This window comes from Mytilus edulis, chromosome 12 (assembly GCF_963676685.1).
Source record: "Mytilus edulis chromosome 12, xbMytEdul2.2, whole genome shotgun sequence".
NCBI classification, from domain to species: Eukaryota; Metazoa; Mollusca; class Bivalvia; order Mytilida; family Mytilidae; genus Mytilus; species Mytilus edulis.
This window is the reverse complement of record NC_092355.1, coordinates 72,247,661-72,267,041: the sequence shown is the minus strand read 5'-3', so window position 1 is coordinate 72,267,041 and position 19,381 is coordinate 72,247,661. Positions and strand designations below refer to the sequence as shown.

Sequence of the window (19,381 nt, the reverse complement as noted above, 5' to 3'; positions counted from 1 at the left end):
TTTTATGTGTAACACATTTGTTTTTTGTTCAATTTTTGTACATAAATTAGGCCATTAGTTTTCTAGTTTGAATTGTTTTACATTTGTCATTTTTGGGCCTTTTATAGCTGACTATGCAGTATGGGCTTTGCTCATTGTTGAAGACTGTACAGTAACCTATAGTTGTTAATTTTCTGTGTCATTTGGTCTCTTGTGGTGAGTTGTTTCATTGGCAATTATACTGCATCTTCTTTTTTATATTTAGCAATAACATGAATAACCAGGTTATCAGATATCCGTGAAAGTGCAATTGTTCCTCAATCCACTAAATTAAATAATCCACAGCATACAAAGTACCTGTATAGTTAAATTGGTGTGGATGAAAACTCCAATTTGGCATTAAAAATAGAAATAAAGTGAACATGTGCTCTAAGTTTCAAGCTGATTGGACTTCAAACTCATCAAAAACTACTTTGACTAAAAACTTTAACCTGAAGCTGTACAGAAGAAAGGACAGACCAACAAATGGATGCACAAACCGAAAAAACATGGAGCCAAACAAACAAAAACCGAAGCATACCACATGTAACTGAATTAAAGAAATATTATAAGTCTTAACAAATATTTAATGTAATGTTACTGTACATGCAAAGTTAAGAGGAGACAACACATAATGATATACAGACAAAAACATTTATATATTATACTTAGGTATGAAGATATTAGGCATTTAAACCTCTTTAATTCTAAACTGATGCATATTAGTAGAAAATATTCTGTAACTACTGTTCCTGCTGAAAACAGACACTAAAAATACTTAAAAATTAACAGTCCAGGTATTCTCAGATAAATTTTATTCAAGTCCATTCCACCATATTGATATATTTCAATACAGCAATACCAGTATGACATTTTTGTTCGTTATCATGGTCTATTTGATTGTTTTCATGAATACATAGTTATTACATCCTGCTTGGCAAACAAGAAATGAAACTTATTAAACCCTATTTTAAAGGGAAGCAACTCTTTGATGAGTGAAAGCCTAGGAAGTACAGGTTGTCTTTTCAAGGGGAGATACTTTATTAACAACAGAAAAAAGTACAGGTAAAACTAGGCTGTCCTTGCCTAGGATTTTTTCAGTGGGTGAGAGTTGTCATAGATCAAGTTAAACTATATCCTGCTACCTACAAAAATATGCATATATAAAAAGATTCACTCACAGACTAGTACTATTTATCAAGTACATAAAGTACAAATTTAAATTTACAAAAAAAAATTTTAAAAAAATTATGAATTGTGATAAACAAAATGAAAATTACCCAAAAATACAATTTAATTTTTTTTTTCAAGAAATTTCAAATACTTTTTCAACATTAGTTCTTTCAGCAAAATAATTTCAAGTTTCCTTGTCCTCCTTTTTTTGGTACATTTAAGACCTTCAGTATACATTGTACTAAGGCAATAATACTTCTAAAATTTATATCTTAAACAAATATACATGCAACATTAACTTTTAAACATAACATTTCAGTATTGCAAAATTTAAATATCATAAAAATTTGAAAATTGATATAAACAGTGTTAATTTCGTGTATAAAAAAAATTACGATTAAGCCATTCCATCATCAGACTTTTATTGTTTTCACTTTCAATCATCTTGGATTTTCAGGAATTCCTTTTGTCCTGTTTATAATAAGAAATAAAATGCACAGTTTGTGTACATTTGTATGGAAGTTCACCTTTTTGTTTAGCAGAGATATAAGTAGACAAAGAATGACTAAATTGTCTAATCCTCAATTTCAGGAACAAATTATCTCCCTTGAAAAATGGAAGACACATCAAAATAGTACTTTTTATTCTTTATAATAAATAAGTCTGATGATGAATGACAAGTACCTCTGTTTCAGAGATGTACACTGTAAAATTTATTATCTCCCTTGAGACAATAACAGATTGTAAATATGTAATATGGTCAAGGGCAGATAATTTATCTCATGCATTTGTGTTATTATTATCTCCCTTGAGATTATACAAAAAATTAGTCAATTATCAAAGCCCATATGTAATATGGTCAAATTGATAATCAAAAAAATAATTCTGAACTATTACAGACCCTGTAGTATTGTCAAGGGCAGGTTATCTATCTCATCCATTTTTTGTTATTCAAGCACATTTAAACAAATATGAAGTAAGAAAACCTAAAAAAAAAACCAACTGCTTCTAAACTTTGTTGAAAACTGCAGTTGTCATAAAGTCTTCATAGCCCATTCTGATGGTTCCTTGCATCTGAGGGTCTCGTTCTTTAAATGAATCTGTCAACGATTTTAACATAACACACGACTGGATAAAGTTGTCTAATGTTAGCGATCTTCTACCGTTGACATCAAACTTTGAAATGACGATGTGACCAAACTGTGGTGATAGGTTATATCCCATCTGCTGGAAGGCTGAAATAAAAGAAGGAAAACTTGTACAATCTTTTATTTTGATAATAAAATAGAGAATTGAAACCTGGAATTTGCCAAGAGACAATAACCCAACTTAAAAGCAGAAAACAGTCCAAATCCACCATTTGGTCTTCAATGCAGTAAGGAAATACCATATCTGGAGGTAAGCTTCAGATGGGAAAATGCTAACATTTTTTCTAATGCTGGTTTTTGCATTTTTTACTACTTAGTACTAACAAGTGTAACAGAAAATACTGAAACCAATGATTTCATTTAGAGTACTAAAAATGTCAATCTGATCTTTCCTTTGGTTTAGTTTGTCTTACAGTAGCAACAATCAAATCTAATGAAAGACCTGGTTTTATACAGATTGAACATAAAAATTTGTTAACGCTGGACTATATCCAAGATGTGGCCAAGAACTCCCCAATGGTGTTACAGGTTAGTGTGAGGGCTGAGAGATCACAAACAATGTTTAATCCCACAGGATTCTGTTAACATGTCCCAAGTTAGAAGCTTGTGATTCAGTGAATGTCATATGTTACTGTCTACCATATCAGGTTATTGCTGTTGTTTTAAGTATTAACAAGGCTTTCAGGTTTCTCATTTGAATTGATTCACACTTTGTCATGACAAGCCCTTTTAAAGGTGATTACATTGTGTGGGTTCAACTGACTTCTAACGGCTGTGTGATAACTTTCATCCTAATCTCTTTAGACAGACATTATCACATCTACAATCAATCCACCTCTCCTTATCTTAAAAGGGGGTCTCATTGGGGGGTACCGATCCTGGATCCTGATTACTGTTTTGTCACATTCCCGTTTCCCGCTTACACTATGTACATAAGCAATTCTCATTTTTTTGTCATTTCCCGGATCCCACTAGACCTCATTTCCCGTGTTCACAACACAATAATTTGACTTTCACGTTTCACGCTTACAAAAAAACGGCAATCCCGCGTCATGCTTAGACCCCAATGAGACCCACTTAAAATAAACAGCTGTTGTAGTTATGTATCTACTGATTCTTGCAATCCAAAAATGTGCTGCAACTTGTAATACTGGTACCTACCTTGAATCAGTTCATGAGCTTCTATGGAACCAGAACGATTACCATCAAACCTCTCAAACACCCCTTTCCATTGTTGGATATAATTCCACAAAGAATTAAACTCATGTAACTGTATAGTTCCTGTGTTATCTCTGTCAAACATGCCTGAAATACAGATGTTAAAGATATAATTCCACAAGGCATTAAACTCATGTAACTATAGTTCCTGTGTTATCTCTGTCAAACAAGCCTGAAATACAGATGTTAAAGATATAATTCCACAAGGCATTAAACACATGTAACTGTATAGTTCCTGTGTTATCTCTGTCAAACATGCCTGAAATACAGATGTTAAAGTAATAATTCCACAAGGCATTAAACTCATGTAACTATAGTTCCTGTGTTATCTCTGTCAAACATGCCTGAAATACAGATGTTAAATTCTTTATTCATACAATTCATCAACTGAAATAATGGTTGTGAATAAAGAGATTGAGGTTTGAATATGTCAGTATATCTTACAATCATTATAAATGTGTCGACAATAAAGACAACAACACTCATGTTTTTATCGCATAGTATCTGTTTATTGGGTCTACATGTTTCACCTAGTAGATAGGCATCATCAGGACAATTATACAAAGAAATATGACAGTGAAGTATGAATCTTGCGGTTTAGCGGTTTAACCGGAAGTGTAAGTTACATAATAGTAGTTATGGTGACGTTATATAAATAGAAAGTGAAAGTGAAAGTAAATTAAAATAGAAAATATATAAATAGAAATGTTAGTGTTTTCTTGATTGGTAACAGCATCTTGTGTGGTTGACATCTATCCCGTTCTGTGTAGCTAATCTCATGGGAGGTCTTTGGTGGTATAGTACGTTGTGGTTATCTAATAATGATGTCAGTGAATTCCAAATTGGACAACACCCCACTAGTCATTTCGTACAGTCAACTGGCTTCGCTCTGGGACCCTCGAGTTACTGCTTCCAATTGCTGTTATCATTCAAGAAAACACTTCCGGTTAAACCCCATGTCAGATTTGCTCTAAATGCTTTGGTTTTAAAGATATAAGCCAAACTATACATTTTACCCCTGTGTTCTATTTTTAGCCATGGCGGCCATCTTGGTTTGATGGCCAGGTCATCGGACACATTTTTTAAACTAGATACCTCAAGGATGATTGTGGCCAAGTTTGGTTAAATTTGGCAAAGTAGTTTCAGAGAAGATTTTTGTAAAAGTTTACGGACGACGGACGCCAAGTGATGAGAAAAGCTGACTTGACCTTTCAGGTCAGGTGAGCTAAAAAATGAGTGTTGTTGTCTTTATTGTCATGGATATATTCTTGCCATCTTTGATTAATTTTTGCCAATCATTCAATTAGTTGTACCTAGTTGTTATGCTATTTGGTGCATTTATTTATATAAAAGATATGAAAAATTATTTTTTGCCAATTCAGGTTGTTACCAAACTTCAATTTTGTGTGAGTGAATTCTGATGCACTGAAACATGACATACAATATTTAAATTAGGATTTTATAACCCATCATTGTGATTATAGTTATTGAGCATGTGTTAGAATGAGATTTGACTTAAAACCATTAATTTTCTCATACAATAATAAAATAAATGAATCCATAGTACATGTTTCATGCACAAAATATGACCACAGTGACTTACTTATCATTAGTCTACAGGTCTCTGGGTTAAAATGTGACCAGTTTCCATTCACAAGTGCCTGTTGTAACTCATGTGCTGTTATATGTCCACTCTTGTCTTGGTCCACAGTTAAAAACCACTGGTATACACTGGGGTCTATTCCTGGTGGAGGACCTGCTCCATAACCTCCTACAAGAAAAAAAACTTAAATTATCTCCCATTCCACAAGTGTTATAAGCTTTTCGTTGTATAATTTGGTAATTTTATTTAGATTTCATCATTTAGATATTGAATATTTGCACTTTTTTGTTTTAAGGATAGGGCTTTTAATTCCCTTTTCAGTTAAAAATTAAATGTTTTTTTTTCTTGTAAATTTATGTGGTTGAAAATGCGTTTCAGATTCAGAAGTGTTTTTAAGAATACCGAATAATAATCCTACGACAAAAAAGAAGCATTCCATTTTTTACAATACTTTTTGATTTGCTTCAACCAGGAACAGCAGTTAAATAAAGCCCTTTCATTTTTATGCATTACCTTAACTTTGTAAGTGACTTGTCACAGTGAAAACATGATTTTGCATTATATATAGAAATAAAATAAAACTTCTAGAATGCCTTAAGCTTGTCCAATAAAATCTACAGAATAAGGTTCTCCTTACCTGGTGCTTGTCCATAGCCTGGCTGGGGAGCAGCTGCAGGATATCCGGGCTGACCTCCAGGGTAACCTGGTTGTCCTGGGGGTGGGGCACCATAACCTGGCTGTCCTGGAGGAGCCCCATATCCTGGTTGACCTGGTGGAGGACCATAACCTCCTGGCGGGGCACCCTGAAATAAATAACAATCTATATTATTTAAAAAAAGATGAAATTATATTAATACTCCATGTGATGTTGTGTAATCTTACAAAACATAGATGACACCAAAAATAATTGTAAGGGTTATGGGATTGTCAGCTTTTATTTTTTTGAACCAGTAATTTTCATATACATAAATGATTGGTGTGACCTTTCATATAATTTCTAATAAATACTTACTTAGGTTAGGAACCTTCAGTCTGAACCATTTTCTTGACACAGTTTTATGAGGCCCCTCATGGGGGGGTCCTAGTAATCACATAATCACCATTTTTTTGCCAAAATAATCACATAATCATTAAATATTTGCTTATCTTTAGTAATCAAATAATCATAAACTAAAAATACAGTCCTAGGTAATCAAATAATCATGAAATATTTGGCTTAATAATCAAATAATCATTAAAAAAACGGCCAAGTAATCACATAATCAAAAACCCCATGAGGGCCCTCTTTTATCAACTTTTTACTTAGAAATCAACTATGTAAAGTATAAAGGTCAAGTTTTACCCATTAGCATGTACACTGTATTCCATTTATAATCTTATCTTGCACTTGTTTTAGACAACCAAATAGTTACCACTAAAATTTGTTGCCATCATAGTAATTGATTGTTTTACTATTGAAGCGTATGCTACGTACCTCTATGGATTTTTCTAATTCAAATTTTCAACCTATGTACCTTCTTGAACTATAACATACTCAACTTACACTTAAAGCTGCTCAACAAACAGGTGTTGAAAAATGATTACATTAAGTTGAATTTCAACCTCAAAGCTAATTAAGACAACAAAGACAACATTCTTATTTCAAACATTCAGTCAAATCTGATTCAGAGGTCAACAGATCTTCTTGCTTGAGTTCAAAGCAATTCTTTCTTAATATTAAAAATAAAATCAATAACTACATTGTAATCCAATGGAACAGGTAATTCTGATATATACTATACCATTATCATCAATTCCTTGCTGAAATATGCCTTCTTTAAAAAAAAAAAATACCTATATGATAGAGTATTGAAAAAATCTAATGGAAATACATATCATTATACAAATTAAAAGTAATTCTGATCCAAAAAAATTATCATTGCTCTAAAAAAAAACTATCTTTTAAAAAATGCCGATATGAAGAAACCTTTTAAAGCAAATGAGTACCATGCACAATATACCTCTACATTATGTTAGGTGTTCATGAGGTATCACAGATTTGTGCAACATTTCTCTTATTATAGTATATATACAATTTATCATAATTTTTGTGTAAATTTATTGATATTTTCAAATGCAGTATGTTTTTGAGATCAGTTTATGCTGCATTCACGCTTCAGTTATTTTGGTAACAATCATGTCATTCATGTGGACATTCAATACCATTAACTCATGAAGCTCTTCAGAATGCATATACCATCTAAAACATGGTAAACTGAAGAAAAAAGCAAATTAAAAGTATAAAGAATGGCTTATTATTAATAAAATGAGTAAAAGAGAAAGAAATATGTCAGGAACTTCTCAACATATTAGTGTATTCAGCATCGCATTGTTAGCCAATACTGTATGCAAGGTGCATCAAATTAACTTTGGTATTGTGCAATTTCTACTTTATCCAAGTTTTACTATTGAAGTTTTATCTTATGGTAAGTTGTACATCAAAATAGTCTCTGACATTTGAGTGTCATATTAAATATCCAGCCAATGACTATACATAATTTTTATCATGTGTACAATTACATTGAAATTACCCATAATGCTTCTTAAAAAGTAAACCATCACCTATCATGCCCATAGAACCTCTAAAAATATTTTAAAAACAACCACCAAAAATGAATATTTACATTTTATAAATAAAATTAAAATCTTAAGTCTACAAAGAAATTCAGAAAATGAAGGGAGTAGCAGCATTTGTATTTGTATATAATAAAGCATGAATTCTTTTTAAATTTACAACTTGAAAAATAAAAAAAACAAGTTATTCAGAAAATGCGACCACTTAAATCAGATCTGACTGAGCTTTGACCTCACACTAACCATTGATAACAGTTTCTTAGCTTCTTTTTCATTTCCTGCAATTTTCCATTTTCCATCTTGTTCATCTTTGTATAACACCACTGGGGGATCTTGTTGTAGATAATATTTTAATTTAGCACCAGATAATTTCACAGATTCCCACATATCTTCTTTTGTTTTAGAGGCAGGAGTTTTGTCTGAAACCTTGGTTGCTTCTTTTGACATTTTTTCTCCCCATATCTCCCATGGTGATTTATGATTCCAGTCTTTTACATAAGGTTTTTGTATACTTGAGGCAGAGTTGGCATCACTTACAACTGTTTTATTACTCTTTACTTCGAGATCCTCGTCTATGTCATGTATTGACAGAGGGGAATAAAGTGGACTTTCCTCTGACATGCCTTCGAAATCAGACCCTTCATCTGAGGATGGAGATGGAGCATACTGAACAACTCCATACAATTTTCCAGTGGATTTCCCCTGGACTTCTTTCCTTGGACTAATCAGTACACTCCCCTTCTGATCTGACATTGTTGTACTTGTTTGATTATCACTTGAGGATCCTGTCAATTTTGTTGATGAAGTATCTAAAAGTGTGCAGAATTGTTCTAATGCAGTTCTCATTGAGAATTCTAATTCTGCCCTCTTTGAGTCATCTTCCGATTGTTTTAGCATTGATGGTTCCCCAAATGTGTGTTTCTTTGTTTTATTAGCTGAGAAAGACATGGCTGTGTCAACTCGAGGTTTTTTCTTCAAATCTTCCATTTTTGATTTGTACATTTCTTCGAGGACAGTTTTCATTGTGTCTTCAAGCTTTAACTTTAAAGGTCCTTCCAATGAAGATTTCCTTAATTCTTTCAAAGTCGACCACATAGATGCCTCCAAACCTGACCTTTTAGAAAATGTCTCTGATGCAGTTCCTGTTTTGGCTAATGACTTTGATTCTTGAGGGACAGGTCTATTGGATTCCATATATTTAGTGCTCGTTCTAGATTGCCCTGCAAATGCTGCCAGTTGTTGTGTTAAAGATTGTTTTGGAGAAGTGGACTGGTTTGCGATTGCAGCTTTTGCTACCTCTGTGGATTTCTCTAATTCCAGTAAAGTTGACCTGATTGACATTTCTAAGGCTGTTCTTGCTTCATCTTCAGATGAATCTTCCGATTGTTTAATGTTGTCAATATCAACTCTATTTGACCTGAAGTTTGTAGACTTTTTAGCATCTTTTAGGTCTAGAGTGGATCTTTGTGAGTCTGCTGTATTTCTTAGAGGTGTCTTTATTTCATCCCTGGAACGACTTCCACCTCTTCTTGGTGACCTTCTCCTTTCATCTCTTATCCTGTAATCTCTTCTATCACTTCTTGATGACCTTGACTTAAAACTTTCAGATGATTTGGATTCTGCACTTTGATCATGTGATTTAGAACTTGATGTTCTTCCTATTGATTTGCTAGAACCACTGACCTTTGCACTCTGTTCTTTTGTTTCACCATCAATAACAATAGGAGTCGTCACTGACCCAAGATCATTGTTTAAAAACCTATTACTTGCTTCTTCATTGAATTTGTTAGCTGAAAGCTCTGTCATAGATCTACTCTCATCCAATCGCCCTTCTGTCTTTCCTATGTCAGGATGCTCAGCTCTTGCTCTTTTTGAAACTGGCGATCTTTCTTTTCTATCATTATTACCAACATCGTTTACTCTACTCCGCTTTGGAACTAAGTTGTCCTTATTCAGAACAGCTTGCTGATCTTGAATTATTTTTCTTTTCATTTCTTCAGCACAATCTTTACTGAACATTTCCCGGAATCTTTGACGTCTAGGTTTACTAATATATATCAATAATAACAATAATGCTCTCCAATGAACAAGACATGCAGGTGAGTTTATTGGTTGAAGAGTGAATGTCTCCAATACTGGCCAATCCTGTTCTTCGCAGAGTTTTTTTAAGGTACAAAAATCCTTTTGATTAATTTCAACATTTTTCGGCATCAGACCGGATTCATTAAGCATCGTGACTAGTGCATCTGGTGTTGATCGTGCACCAAGTATCCATATGACCAACTGATGAATTGCCGCTCCACATCCTGCAATATTCGACGACCATTTTTCATCACGAAAAATCCATGGTAGATGATTGGAAAACGCATGTCTCTTTAACCTCCAGGACACAAATTGACACTCAGGTATGGGGCAAACTGTAGGTCGTTTAATTTTACAACCCAAACTTGGTTCCTCTTCCATCGGTTCAACATTTACATTGTCCATAGTATCTTCGACCATTTTCTCTTCTACTTTAGATTGCATATCATTTACTTTTTCAGTCATTGATGTAATTTTAGATTTGTCATTAACTTGCAATAGTTTGTTCTGATCCACAGATGAAGCTGTACACAACCCTTCGAAATTTGATGTATCAGTTTTTCGATTGACTTTTGGAATTCTTTGGTTAACAGATCCAATTGTTGTTAATTCAGATGATTCAGTAACACTTTTCTGCTGATTCTGCAATTTTGTATCTTGATCCAATTTTCTTAATGTATTCAATTGTGATTGTGTTGAGACTTTTTTATAACCAGATTCAGCTTGCTTCGTGACTTCTCCTCTGTTAAATTTATTAGTGTTTGGAACATTCTGTAGACGATATCCAAAAGTTTGAATGCTAGGTGGTGGAACCGGTTGAGGCACTGATGTTGGATGTACAAAGTTACTCTGGTTACCAATAGAAACTGTTGGTTGTCTATACATCCCACCTGCAGGAAAACTTTGACCTGTATTGGTAGATTTTCCATGACTTAATTCAGTTTTGTTACATAAAATAGGAGTTTGTTCTTTGACGTTTATATTCTGTGCAGAGGTAGATTGACTATTACTTCCTGATGATACAGGTAAATTTTTATTTGGCGTTTTATTCAGCTGCTGACATTTAGTCTTTTCTGTAATACTTAAACCATGCTTTGTCAAATTTTGTGATGTATCATCATTAGTTTTGGACTGATGGATAACTTGGGATGTTACATATTTCATTTTGATCTCTTCATTCAAAGTTTTTTTGTCATCATTTTGACATTTTATCTTTTGGTTCCCTTTCTTTTCATTTACATTTAGTTCATCACATTTTGTTTTATCCTTTCGCCTACTTTCTTCGTTTTCAATCTTTTTATTCAAGCTTGTTTCTGTATCTCCTTTTTGGTTTTCATGCGTATCTTTCTTAGCTCGTCTTTGTTCTCGGTTGCATTTTCTTCTAGAACTTCTCTTTTGATTTTTTTGTTGCCGTTGGTAATGACTGGTCCATAAAGATAGAGATGAAGCCGGACCCTTTTTCTTTATAATGGCCGATTTTTCACTACTATCTTTTTGAAATTTTGGCGAATTGTCCGTCTGGTTTTTAGAAGTTATCACTTCTTTCTCACTGGATTCAGAAAATTTTTGTGTACCAGAGCTAACTCCCAATTCTTGTTGTTGCCTAATGTACTGTAACTGAGCCTCTAGAATACTTTCTTCAGATTTATTCAATGCTCCTGTTGACATCTTTTCCGACATTTTTTGAACTGTTACAGTCTGGATACTTGTCCTTGAAGGAATTGCAGTGTTGGACAAACCCATACTCTTATCTGTACTTGATGAAGTAGCAAGTGTGGGTTTAGGTGCTGCTTGTGAAAATCTAGAGTTTCGACTAGATACAGGCAAAGGTGTAGTATTGGGAGTACAAGTTTTTGCTAATTGCCAAGGTGGTGCATTGTTTGTGCTAGCTTTTATAGAAAATGATACTGGTTTGATCTCACGATTGCTACTAGTAGTTGAAGTACTTGACATAGTTGCCAATGTGGTTTTTAAAGTTGACAAATGTTCAAATTGTGGGTTACTTATTGAAACTGGCTGCGAGACTGGTATATTATGAGGAAGTGTCCTAGTTTGTGTTGAATTCAACGTAGCATTTATATGTGATGACACTGGATTATAAGTATTCTGTGTATTATTGAAAGCTGGCCTTGACTGTGTTTGGTTAAATCTAGCATTAAATCCAAACTGAGGTTGGTTAACTGCAGTATTTAAACGCACTTGTTGAAGATTTTGAAGATTTCTATGTCTTATCAAGTTATGTCCAGTATTCCTTGCTTGTCCACGCATCTGTTGAAAATTTAACATGTTAGAATTCATAGCCATTCGGACATTCTGCATGTTTTGTGCGGAACTAACCATGGGCATTCTTCCTGGCAGAAAACTACCTCCAACAACATTTGTAGGATATTGAACTTGTGTCATATTTGATACGTTAGCTCCAAATGGCATTCGAACCTGCTGTATATTTTGGAAATTTGGGTTTAAATTCATCATTGGAGGTTGACTATTGTGTACTGAAGCATTTAATGGCAAAGTTGATTGGGGAACATTGTATGGTACATGTGTCATGGGTGGTCTGGTCATGTTCAAAGGTGGAGTCTGGCTAACCATATCCCACTGGGCTGTCTGAGATCCTAATCCAATGGTTTTCATTACATTCAGCTTCTTCAAATCAATGTCTGTACCAACCTCTTCTTCATTACGTGTTTCCTGCCTTTCACATGCAGGAGTTACCTCCCTTTTATTATTGTCCTTGGGATACCTATCAGAATATCTACGATCACCTGTTGGGGTCTTTGTATTTCTCCGCCTATTATCATCTCTCCGAAGATCCCTATTTCGACTTCGGCTACTTGTTTTACTGTCTCTACCACTATCATTATGTCTAGGGTTTCTTTCCCTTTCAGTTTCATTTCTTTCATTAACTTTTTGTCCAGGAGTTCTGGATCTACTCTGATCTCTAATTTGACCTTCTCTAGGGCTTGTGGTTCTTCTCTGATCTCTAATTTTACCTTGTCTAGGGCTTCTGGGTCGTCTGTCTTCGTTTATTCTCTTATTACAACCTCTGCTACCAAGAGGACTTCTAGATCTTTGATTGCTTCCTTCCCGTTTATTTTGCCTTTGATTCTGGATAATTGTTTGTCTATTTGGTTCCCTTCGTCTTGTTTCTCTACCTTTTGAAAGTCTACCATGGTTATCATTTTGTTTGCTATCACTTCTTTCCTCTCGGTTTTTCTGTGAGGTTTGATAAATTCTATGTAGTCCACTGTCCTGTCTACTATTTTTACGGTTTTTACTTTTATTACCTTTAGGACTTTGGTTTATATTCACCATGATATCGTCTCCCTGACAGGATACAACTCTCATTGGACTATTCAAATTTATTTCCAATCCTTTTGGACTATCACCCTGTTGGTCGTCATACAACTGTACCATTCTTATGGGACTATCCATTTCTAGGTCTTCATATTCCTGCCTTATTCTTATGGGACTATCCATTTGTGGGACTTCATATTCCTGCCTTAATCTCATAGGACTATCTGATTGTCTGTTGTGAAAACCTGGACTTTCAGGTCTAATCCATTGGGTGTCTTCATGTTCTATGACATTTCCCCATGAACTAATAAGAGGCTCATTACTTGGACTTCTATCACTTCTGAGTATTGCTGGACTTCTGGAACGAATAACTCTGTCATTCCATACACTATCCACATCCAGATGGTCTCTTCCATCCACAGGTGGGCCCAAGCGTTTTTCAAGACTTGTAGAATGTCTTCTGAACTCCTGTCTAGAAGCTCTATCTGGGCTTCTTGAACCCTGTCTGAGTCTTAATCTTCTCTCAGAGCTCATAGATTGCCTTGTATTTGTTATATCAGGGCTTCTTGAATGCCTCCTATTCCTTACTTCTCTACTAGGGCTTCTCAATTGCCTTTGATTTCTTATGCTCTGTCTTGGGCTTTTAGAATCCCTTCTCTTACTTAAGCCTCTATCTGAACTCCTTGAAGTCTGTTTATAGCCTCTGTTTGTAATAAGCCTACTATCAGGCTCAACAAATCGCTCAGGACTCTGAACTCCTGGTTCATTTCTTGAATTTCTTTCAATAAAGCCATGTTCGTCTCTTGGATCAAAATCTTCAACCTGTCTATCATAGCTTAAGTTTTGTTCTCCGTGTAGTACGTGGCTATCAACAGAATGTCTACTGTCTACTTCAAAACCCCTGTCTGGACTTCTGAATTCTGATCTGTAGTCTCTTTCAATAAAATGCTCTGGACTTTTGCTCTGAAATCTATAGTCTTGTTCATGGTATTGACCAGGACTTCTTGACCTGGGTCTATGTTCTTGTTCATTGTAACCTTCTGGGCTTATTGCATCCTGTCTATAGTCTTGTTCAATGTAATGACCAGGACTTCTTGACCTGGGTCTATGTTCTTGTTCATTGTAGCGTTCAGGGCTTACTGCATCATGCCTATAGTCTTGTTCAATGTAATGACCAGGACTTCTTGACCTGGGTCTATGTTCTTGTTCATTGTAGCATTCAGGGCTTACCGCATCATGCCTATAGTCTTGTTCAATGTAATGACCAGGACTTCTTGATCTTGGCCTATGTGCTTGTTCATTGTAACGATCTGGGCTTATCGCATCATGTCTATAGTCTTGTTCAATGTAATGACCAGGACTTCTTGACCTGGGTCTATGTTCTTGTTCATTGTAGCGTTTAGGGCTTATAGCATCATGCTTATAGTCATTTTCATCGTTCCGTCCTGGACTTCTTGATTTGGGTCTATGTTCAATATACTGATCTGGGCTTAACGCATCCCATCTATAGTCAGGTTCATTGTTCCGTCCTGGACTTCTTGATCTGGGTCTATTTTCCTGTTCATTGTAACGATCTAGACTAATTGCATCTAATCTATCATGTCTATAGTCTTGTTCAATATAACCATCATGTCTTCTTGGTTTTGATCTATCACTGTGTCTCATATAATGGTCTGGACTTCTTGACCCATGTCTGTAATTATGATTAGAAAAATCTTTTGGACTGTGGGATTTATGCCAATCATTATCTTCAACAAATCCTGCAGGACTAATTGATCTTTGATTATAAGCATCCTGTATCATTTCATCCCTTAAATCTCTTTCAAAGTAATGGCTAGGGGTAGTTTCCTCTCTTCTTGGAGGTGAATCATGTCTTCTCCATTCATGATCATAGCTCCCTCTTGAATGTCTGTCATGACTTCGTGATCTACAGTGCTGGTCACGTCTAGAGCTCATATTTGTTTTCTCACTGTTAGGTTATCAATTCTACAAAATAAATCATAAGTATAGCATGTATAGATAGTACTACTTTAATTGTCCACTCAACTAAATCTAGTAAAGAAAGTACTACATACAAACCTTGTTGTGTCTAGCTCTGTTGTGATGAAAGCTCAGAGAAAACGAAATATTTTGCTCCTTACCGCCCAAATTCCTATTTAATCAATTCATTTCATCTCAGATAAGTCAAATCAGATGATTTGAATTTTCTGTTAAGCCAAAAAAATGTTAACGTCGTTTCAAATTTAAAAGTAATGTAAATTGCCCTAATGTCATGAATGTCTCGATTATTGTACATGTACATATGAGAAAGCCAACTAATTTTCACTTTTCCATAATTTTCCATATACTGTAAATTAACTGTTGATTCATTATTATTTGTAAAATAGTTTTCATGGATTTTGTGGGTACTGGCATGGCGTGTCAATATTATATAGTACTGAATGACTGCAATTTTTTTTCTATTCTTAAAAGTTTGTTATAAAATATATAAAAATTTTACACATTTTGAATGTATAAAATGTATCTAAAAATAAATGGAGAATGATTCCATGGGACACAGATCTAAATGATGCCCCGCTTAAAAATAAATTGCAGCTAGATACAATCGCATATTTCCAACCCTGAAAAGTTGGAGCCAAAATGGACACAATTGTCAAGCTTGATACAGGTCTGAATATGGATTGTAATTAAATAGTTGACACAGAATAACTGTAGTCAATTAAAATTGATTATAGGATTTGAATTTATATTCAATTTTTTGCTTTTGTCTTTGTGCAAAACACTATCATGACTATGGTGTTGTGAATTGGCTCTCCCCCCCCCCAAAAAAAAAATAATATTTGAAGAAATTTTCTTTTTAATTTTTGAAATATGAAATGAGAAAAAGTGTTCCCCCCAATTTTGTTCACCTCCCCCCCTTTCCCTTATTCTAAAAAAAAATCTTTCTCTCAAGATATAGTAAATTGCAACCATGTTTACCCATTTGAATTCATCATAAAAGTCTTAAAATTTTAAATGACATACACAGTCTGACATGGCTAAAATTAATATTAATTAGCATCTACATGTATTTATATAAAAAGTATGGAAGATCCAGGTCTTCTACTTTCTGAAATATTAAGTTTCTTAAAAAATGTTTTTTAACTATCATTTGACGATGCCACCACCGTGTCCACTGTCGTTGCGGATCACTATCCCTATGTCAAGCTTTCTGCAACAGAATTCACAGGCTCGACTAAAATTAATAGACATTTAAGTATTTTCAACAATTTCAACCAATACTCAAATGATACTACACATGTGCAGCCAAGATGCTAAAAAAACAGATTTTGTATGACTGCATGGGTATGACTGACAGATACAAATTGTACAACTAAGTCAAACTACCATATCTCGGAAATAGCATTATTTGAGTTGATCATACATTGTCATGGGTCATTTATTTCATTTTCTGTACACAGATTAAGAAAAAATGACGTCATTATGATCATAATCATCAGTTATCAAGTGAAAACATGACTATAAAAGGCGACCGGTTTTGGGGGAATAAGGATATAAATGTTACATTACACCATAAAGCAAAATGTGAACCAGTAATACAATATAAATATCGCACCCTTACCACAGTGCTATGAAAAAAATCCTGTTTATCCCTGATGCTTCTTCTACATCTGTCATGACCATAATTTCTCAAGACCACTTCCTTGTAAGCATTATCAAATAATCAACCATGCCATATTCCTTGTGTGCCAGTCCCAAGTCAGTAGTCTTTAGTTCAGTGGTTGTCATTGGGTCTTGTCCATCACAATTGTTTTTGGTACATTGCTTTGTTATAAATTAGGCATTTACTCTTCTCAAATAAACTGTTCCATATTTTTCATATCAGGCCTTTTACATCTGACTATATGAATATACCATATTGATTTTCCCATTGTAGGCCATACAAGTACTGACTCAGGGATTGAACTTAATAAGACTTTGACAATGGTAGCCTACAGCTTAAAATTTGTATCCAATTTATATAGTTCTATTCAAGAAAAGCAGAAACTTTGGGAGCCCACACCAAATTTAAGGGGCCATTGGCGAGTGGGCCCCTGCTAATTTCAAACCCTGTGACGACTGTTGCCTTTAGCAGGTGAAACAACCCACCAAATGGGAAACTATTCACCAAATGAGTAACAATTCCTCATCTGAGTAATCATTAAGTAGTGCTAATAAACTAAATTTTCTTTTCTGATTTTTTTTGTTCTTCTTAGAACATACATGTAGAATGGCACATTATTCATAAAAGACAAATCTTCCAAAAAATGAAAAAGACCTATCTTGATTTAATGAAAAGTTACATTGTACTAGACTATGAAAACTATCAAATGGATTACTCAAATGAGGGATTGTTACTCTTTTTGGGAATAGTGTTATCTATTTACACAATGATTTGGTGCCTATAGTTATTACATGTACATATAAATCCACTTCATCATGTTCATGTTCTTCTTCTTCTGTTAATCATGATAGTTCATCCTCAGGCACTAGACGTTCTGTCAATAGCAATAAAATATTGGCAATGATTATGGGAAGAAAATAGAGTCAGATGTTCTTTCAATAGTAATAAAAATCAAATATTGCAGGAAGACAAGTGTCCATATGTTCTTCCCATTGCCTTTATTTCATTACTATTGACAGAACGTCTAGTGTCTGCGGTTCATCTGCATGAGTTTAGGGGTGCTTTAAAGTGTGAATTTACACTGAAATATATTTACTTTATATCAAAGTGTTCGGTGCAGATTAAAAACATGATGAATGAATTATCATGATTATATACGAGTTATTTGATTTTGCTATGTAATTATGGACTTTCCGATTAGATTTTCCTGTAAGTTCAGTATTTTCGTGATTTTACTTTTTATGAGGGTGGTAAATGGTAATGGGGGTACCATCATGAAATTAACAGTAATAATAAGTCTTGCCAAAAGACATTAATGGTAATTTTTGGTGTATGATGATGAAATGTTCTACTTTCTTTCAGAGGATAAAAATAATCCACTGATTTTGACAAATCATGTTCATGATGTCTAATCAAGTTTATTTTTTTCAAAAATAAGTAACAATAATTATTAGACTACTGGCTCTAGATCTGACAAGGATATTTTGACAAATCTCTGTAAATTTTGAACCAATACACCTTATCCCTAATCCCGGCTGACCCGACCGCTTGAACTTTTGACGCATACAAAAATCAGTCAGGGGTACTACTTGTACAAGTTATTTTTAATTACTTGAAGAAGTAATATTAATATACTTATATAAGTAAATTTGTAGGATACTTAAACAAGTGAATTTTATTTTTTTACTTGTAGAAGTAAAAAAGTCAACTTATCTTCTTTTATTGAATTCTTATGATTTCTTTGCTCTGATAGAATTTTAAATTATCTGCCCTTTGCAGATGTCTTTATCAATCATTTAAGTATGATTTCATGGCCAATGAAAATCCCATTTGTCTGTTATCTTCAGAACACTGCTCATTTACAAGCCCCCAAGGAGCAATTTTTGAAGGCCTTGCGCAAATACTTTAGATCTTTGCGCAATCAGTTTCTTTGTTGAATTAATGAGATGAAACATTGAACTCTTATAAAAAAAATTGAGCACACCTGGGAAAAATTCATTAAAGTCATGAATTTACATCTCAAAACTTGATGACTTTCATGACTTTTGTGGGATTGTAAGAAAAATTTACTTATACAAGTAAATTTTGGAGAAAATTAAGGGGAGATTATTCAAATATTATTTATTTACTTATATGAGTATATTTTTTTTTTCTTCTTCAAGTAAATGAAAATAACTTGTACAAGTAGTACCCCTGACTGACAATCCCTTTTCCATTGTGGTGTCAGATATTTTGTATTGTGACGTCAAAAACACCAGTAATGGGGGACAGTAGCGATAAGGTGTATTTGATGCTATGAGCCTAATGGTAAATTGACCGTTTGATGCCATTGATGGTGAAGGGCATTCCTGCATGTGACTGCTAGACTTCCTTTCCAATTTTCACGGCTCAATAATATGGGGACGAAGTCCCCAATTACGGTAGAAAAATCAATAAAAAAAAATTAAATCAAAGAGCTGAAAGCTCTGAAGAAAAATGACGCCACTGTCTCTAATATTGGGATAGTTTTTATGCAAGTCTTGATTTTCACATACCGTAATTAGTTTAACAATGCAACATGTCTCG

The 19,381-nt window shown here is 34.1% G+C and overlaps 1 protein-coding gene across 3 annotated transcripts; it reads right to left on the bottom strand.

Annotated features, from left to right (window-relative positions):
• Window positions 1-587: 587 nt before the first annotated feature.
• On the bottom strand, window positions 588-15,863 carry LOC139499083 (uncharacterized). Of its 3 annotated transcripts, XM_071287755.1 has the most exons (5): window positions 8,017-15,851; window positions 5,798-5,963; window positions 5,161-5,328; window positions 3,501-3,644; window positions 588-2,426 (listed from the first exon to the last, which is right to left on the bottom strand). In XM_071287755.1, the coding sequence occupies exons 1-5, from the start codon at window positions 15,106-15,108 to the stop codon at window positions 2,200-2,202; spliced, it is 7,797 nt and encodes a 2,598-aa protein (XP_071143856.1). In that variant the 5' UTR covers window positions 15,109-15,851; the 3' UTR covers window positions 588-2,199. The 3 variants fall into 3 exon arrangements, with proteins under 3 accessions (XP_071143856.1, XP_071143857.1, XP_071143858.1); XM_071287756.1 differs by lacking the exons at window positions 588-2,426; window positions 3,501-3,644 and adding an exon at window positions 3,657-3,816 and having other exon boundaries at window positions 8,017-15,863; XM_071287757.1 differs by lacking the exons at window positions 588-2,426; window positions 3,501-3,644 and adding an exon at window positions 3,839-3,901 and having other exon boundaries at window positions 8,017-15,863.
• Window positions 15,864-19,381: the final 3,518 nt, after the last annotated feature.

Coding starts and splice junctions, on each gene's coding strand:
- LOC139499083 (XM_071287755.1), bottom strand. CDS start 15,108: ATGAGCTCTAGACGTGACCAGCACTGTAGATCACGAAGTCATGACAGA. Junction 3,645..5,160: donor GACCTGTAGACTAATGATAA/GTAAGTCACTGT, acceptor TCTGTATTTCAG/GCATGTTTGACAGAGATAAC. Junction 2,427..3,500: donor AGCTCATGAACTGATTCAAG/GTAGGTACCAGT, acceptor CTTTTATTTCAG/CCTTCCAGCAGATGGGATAT.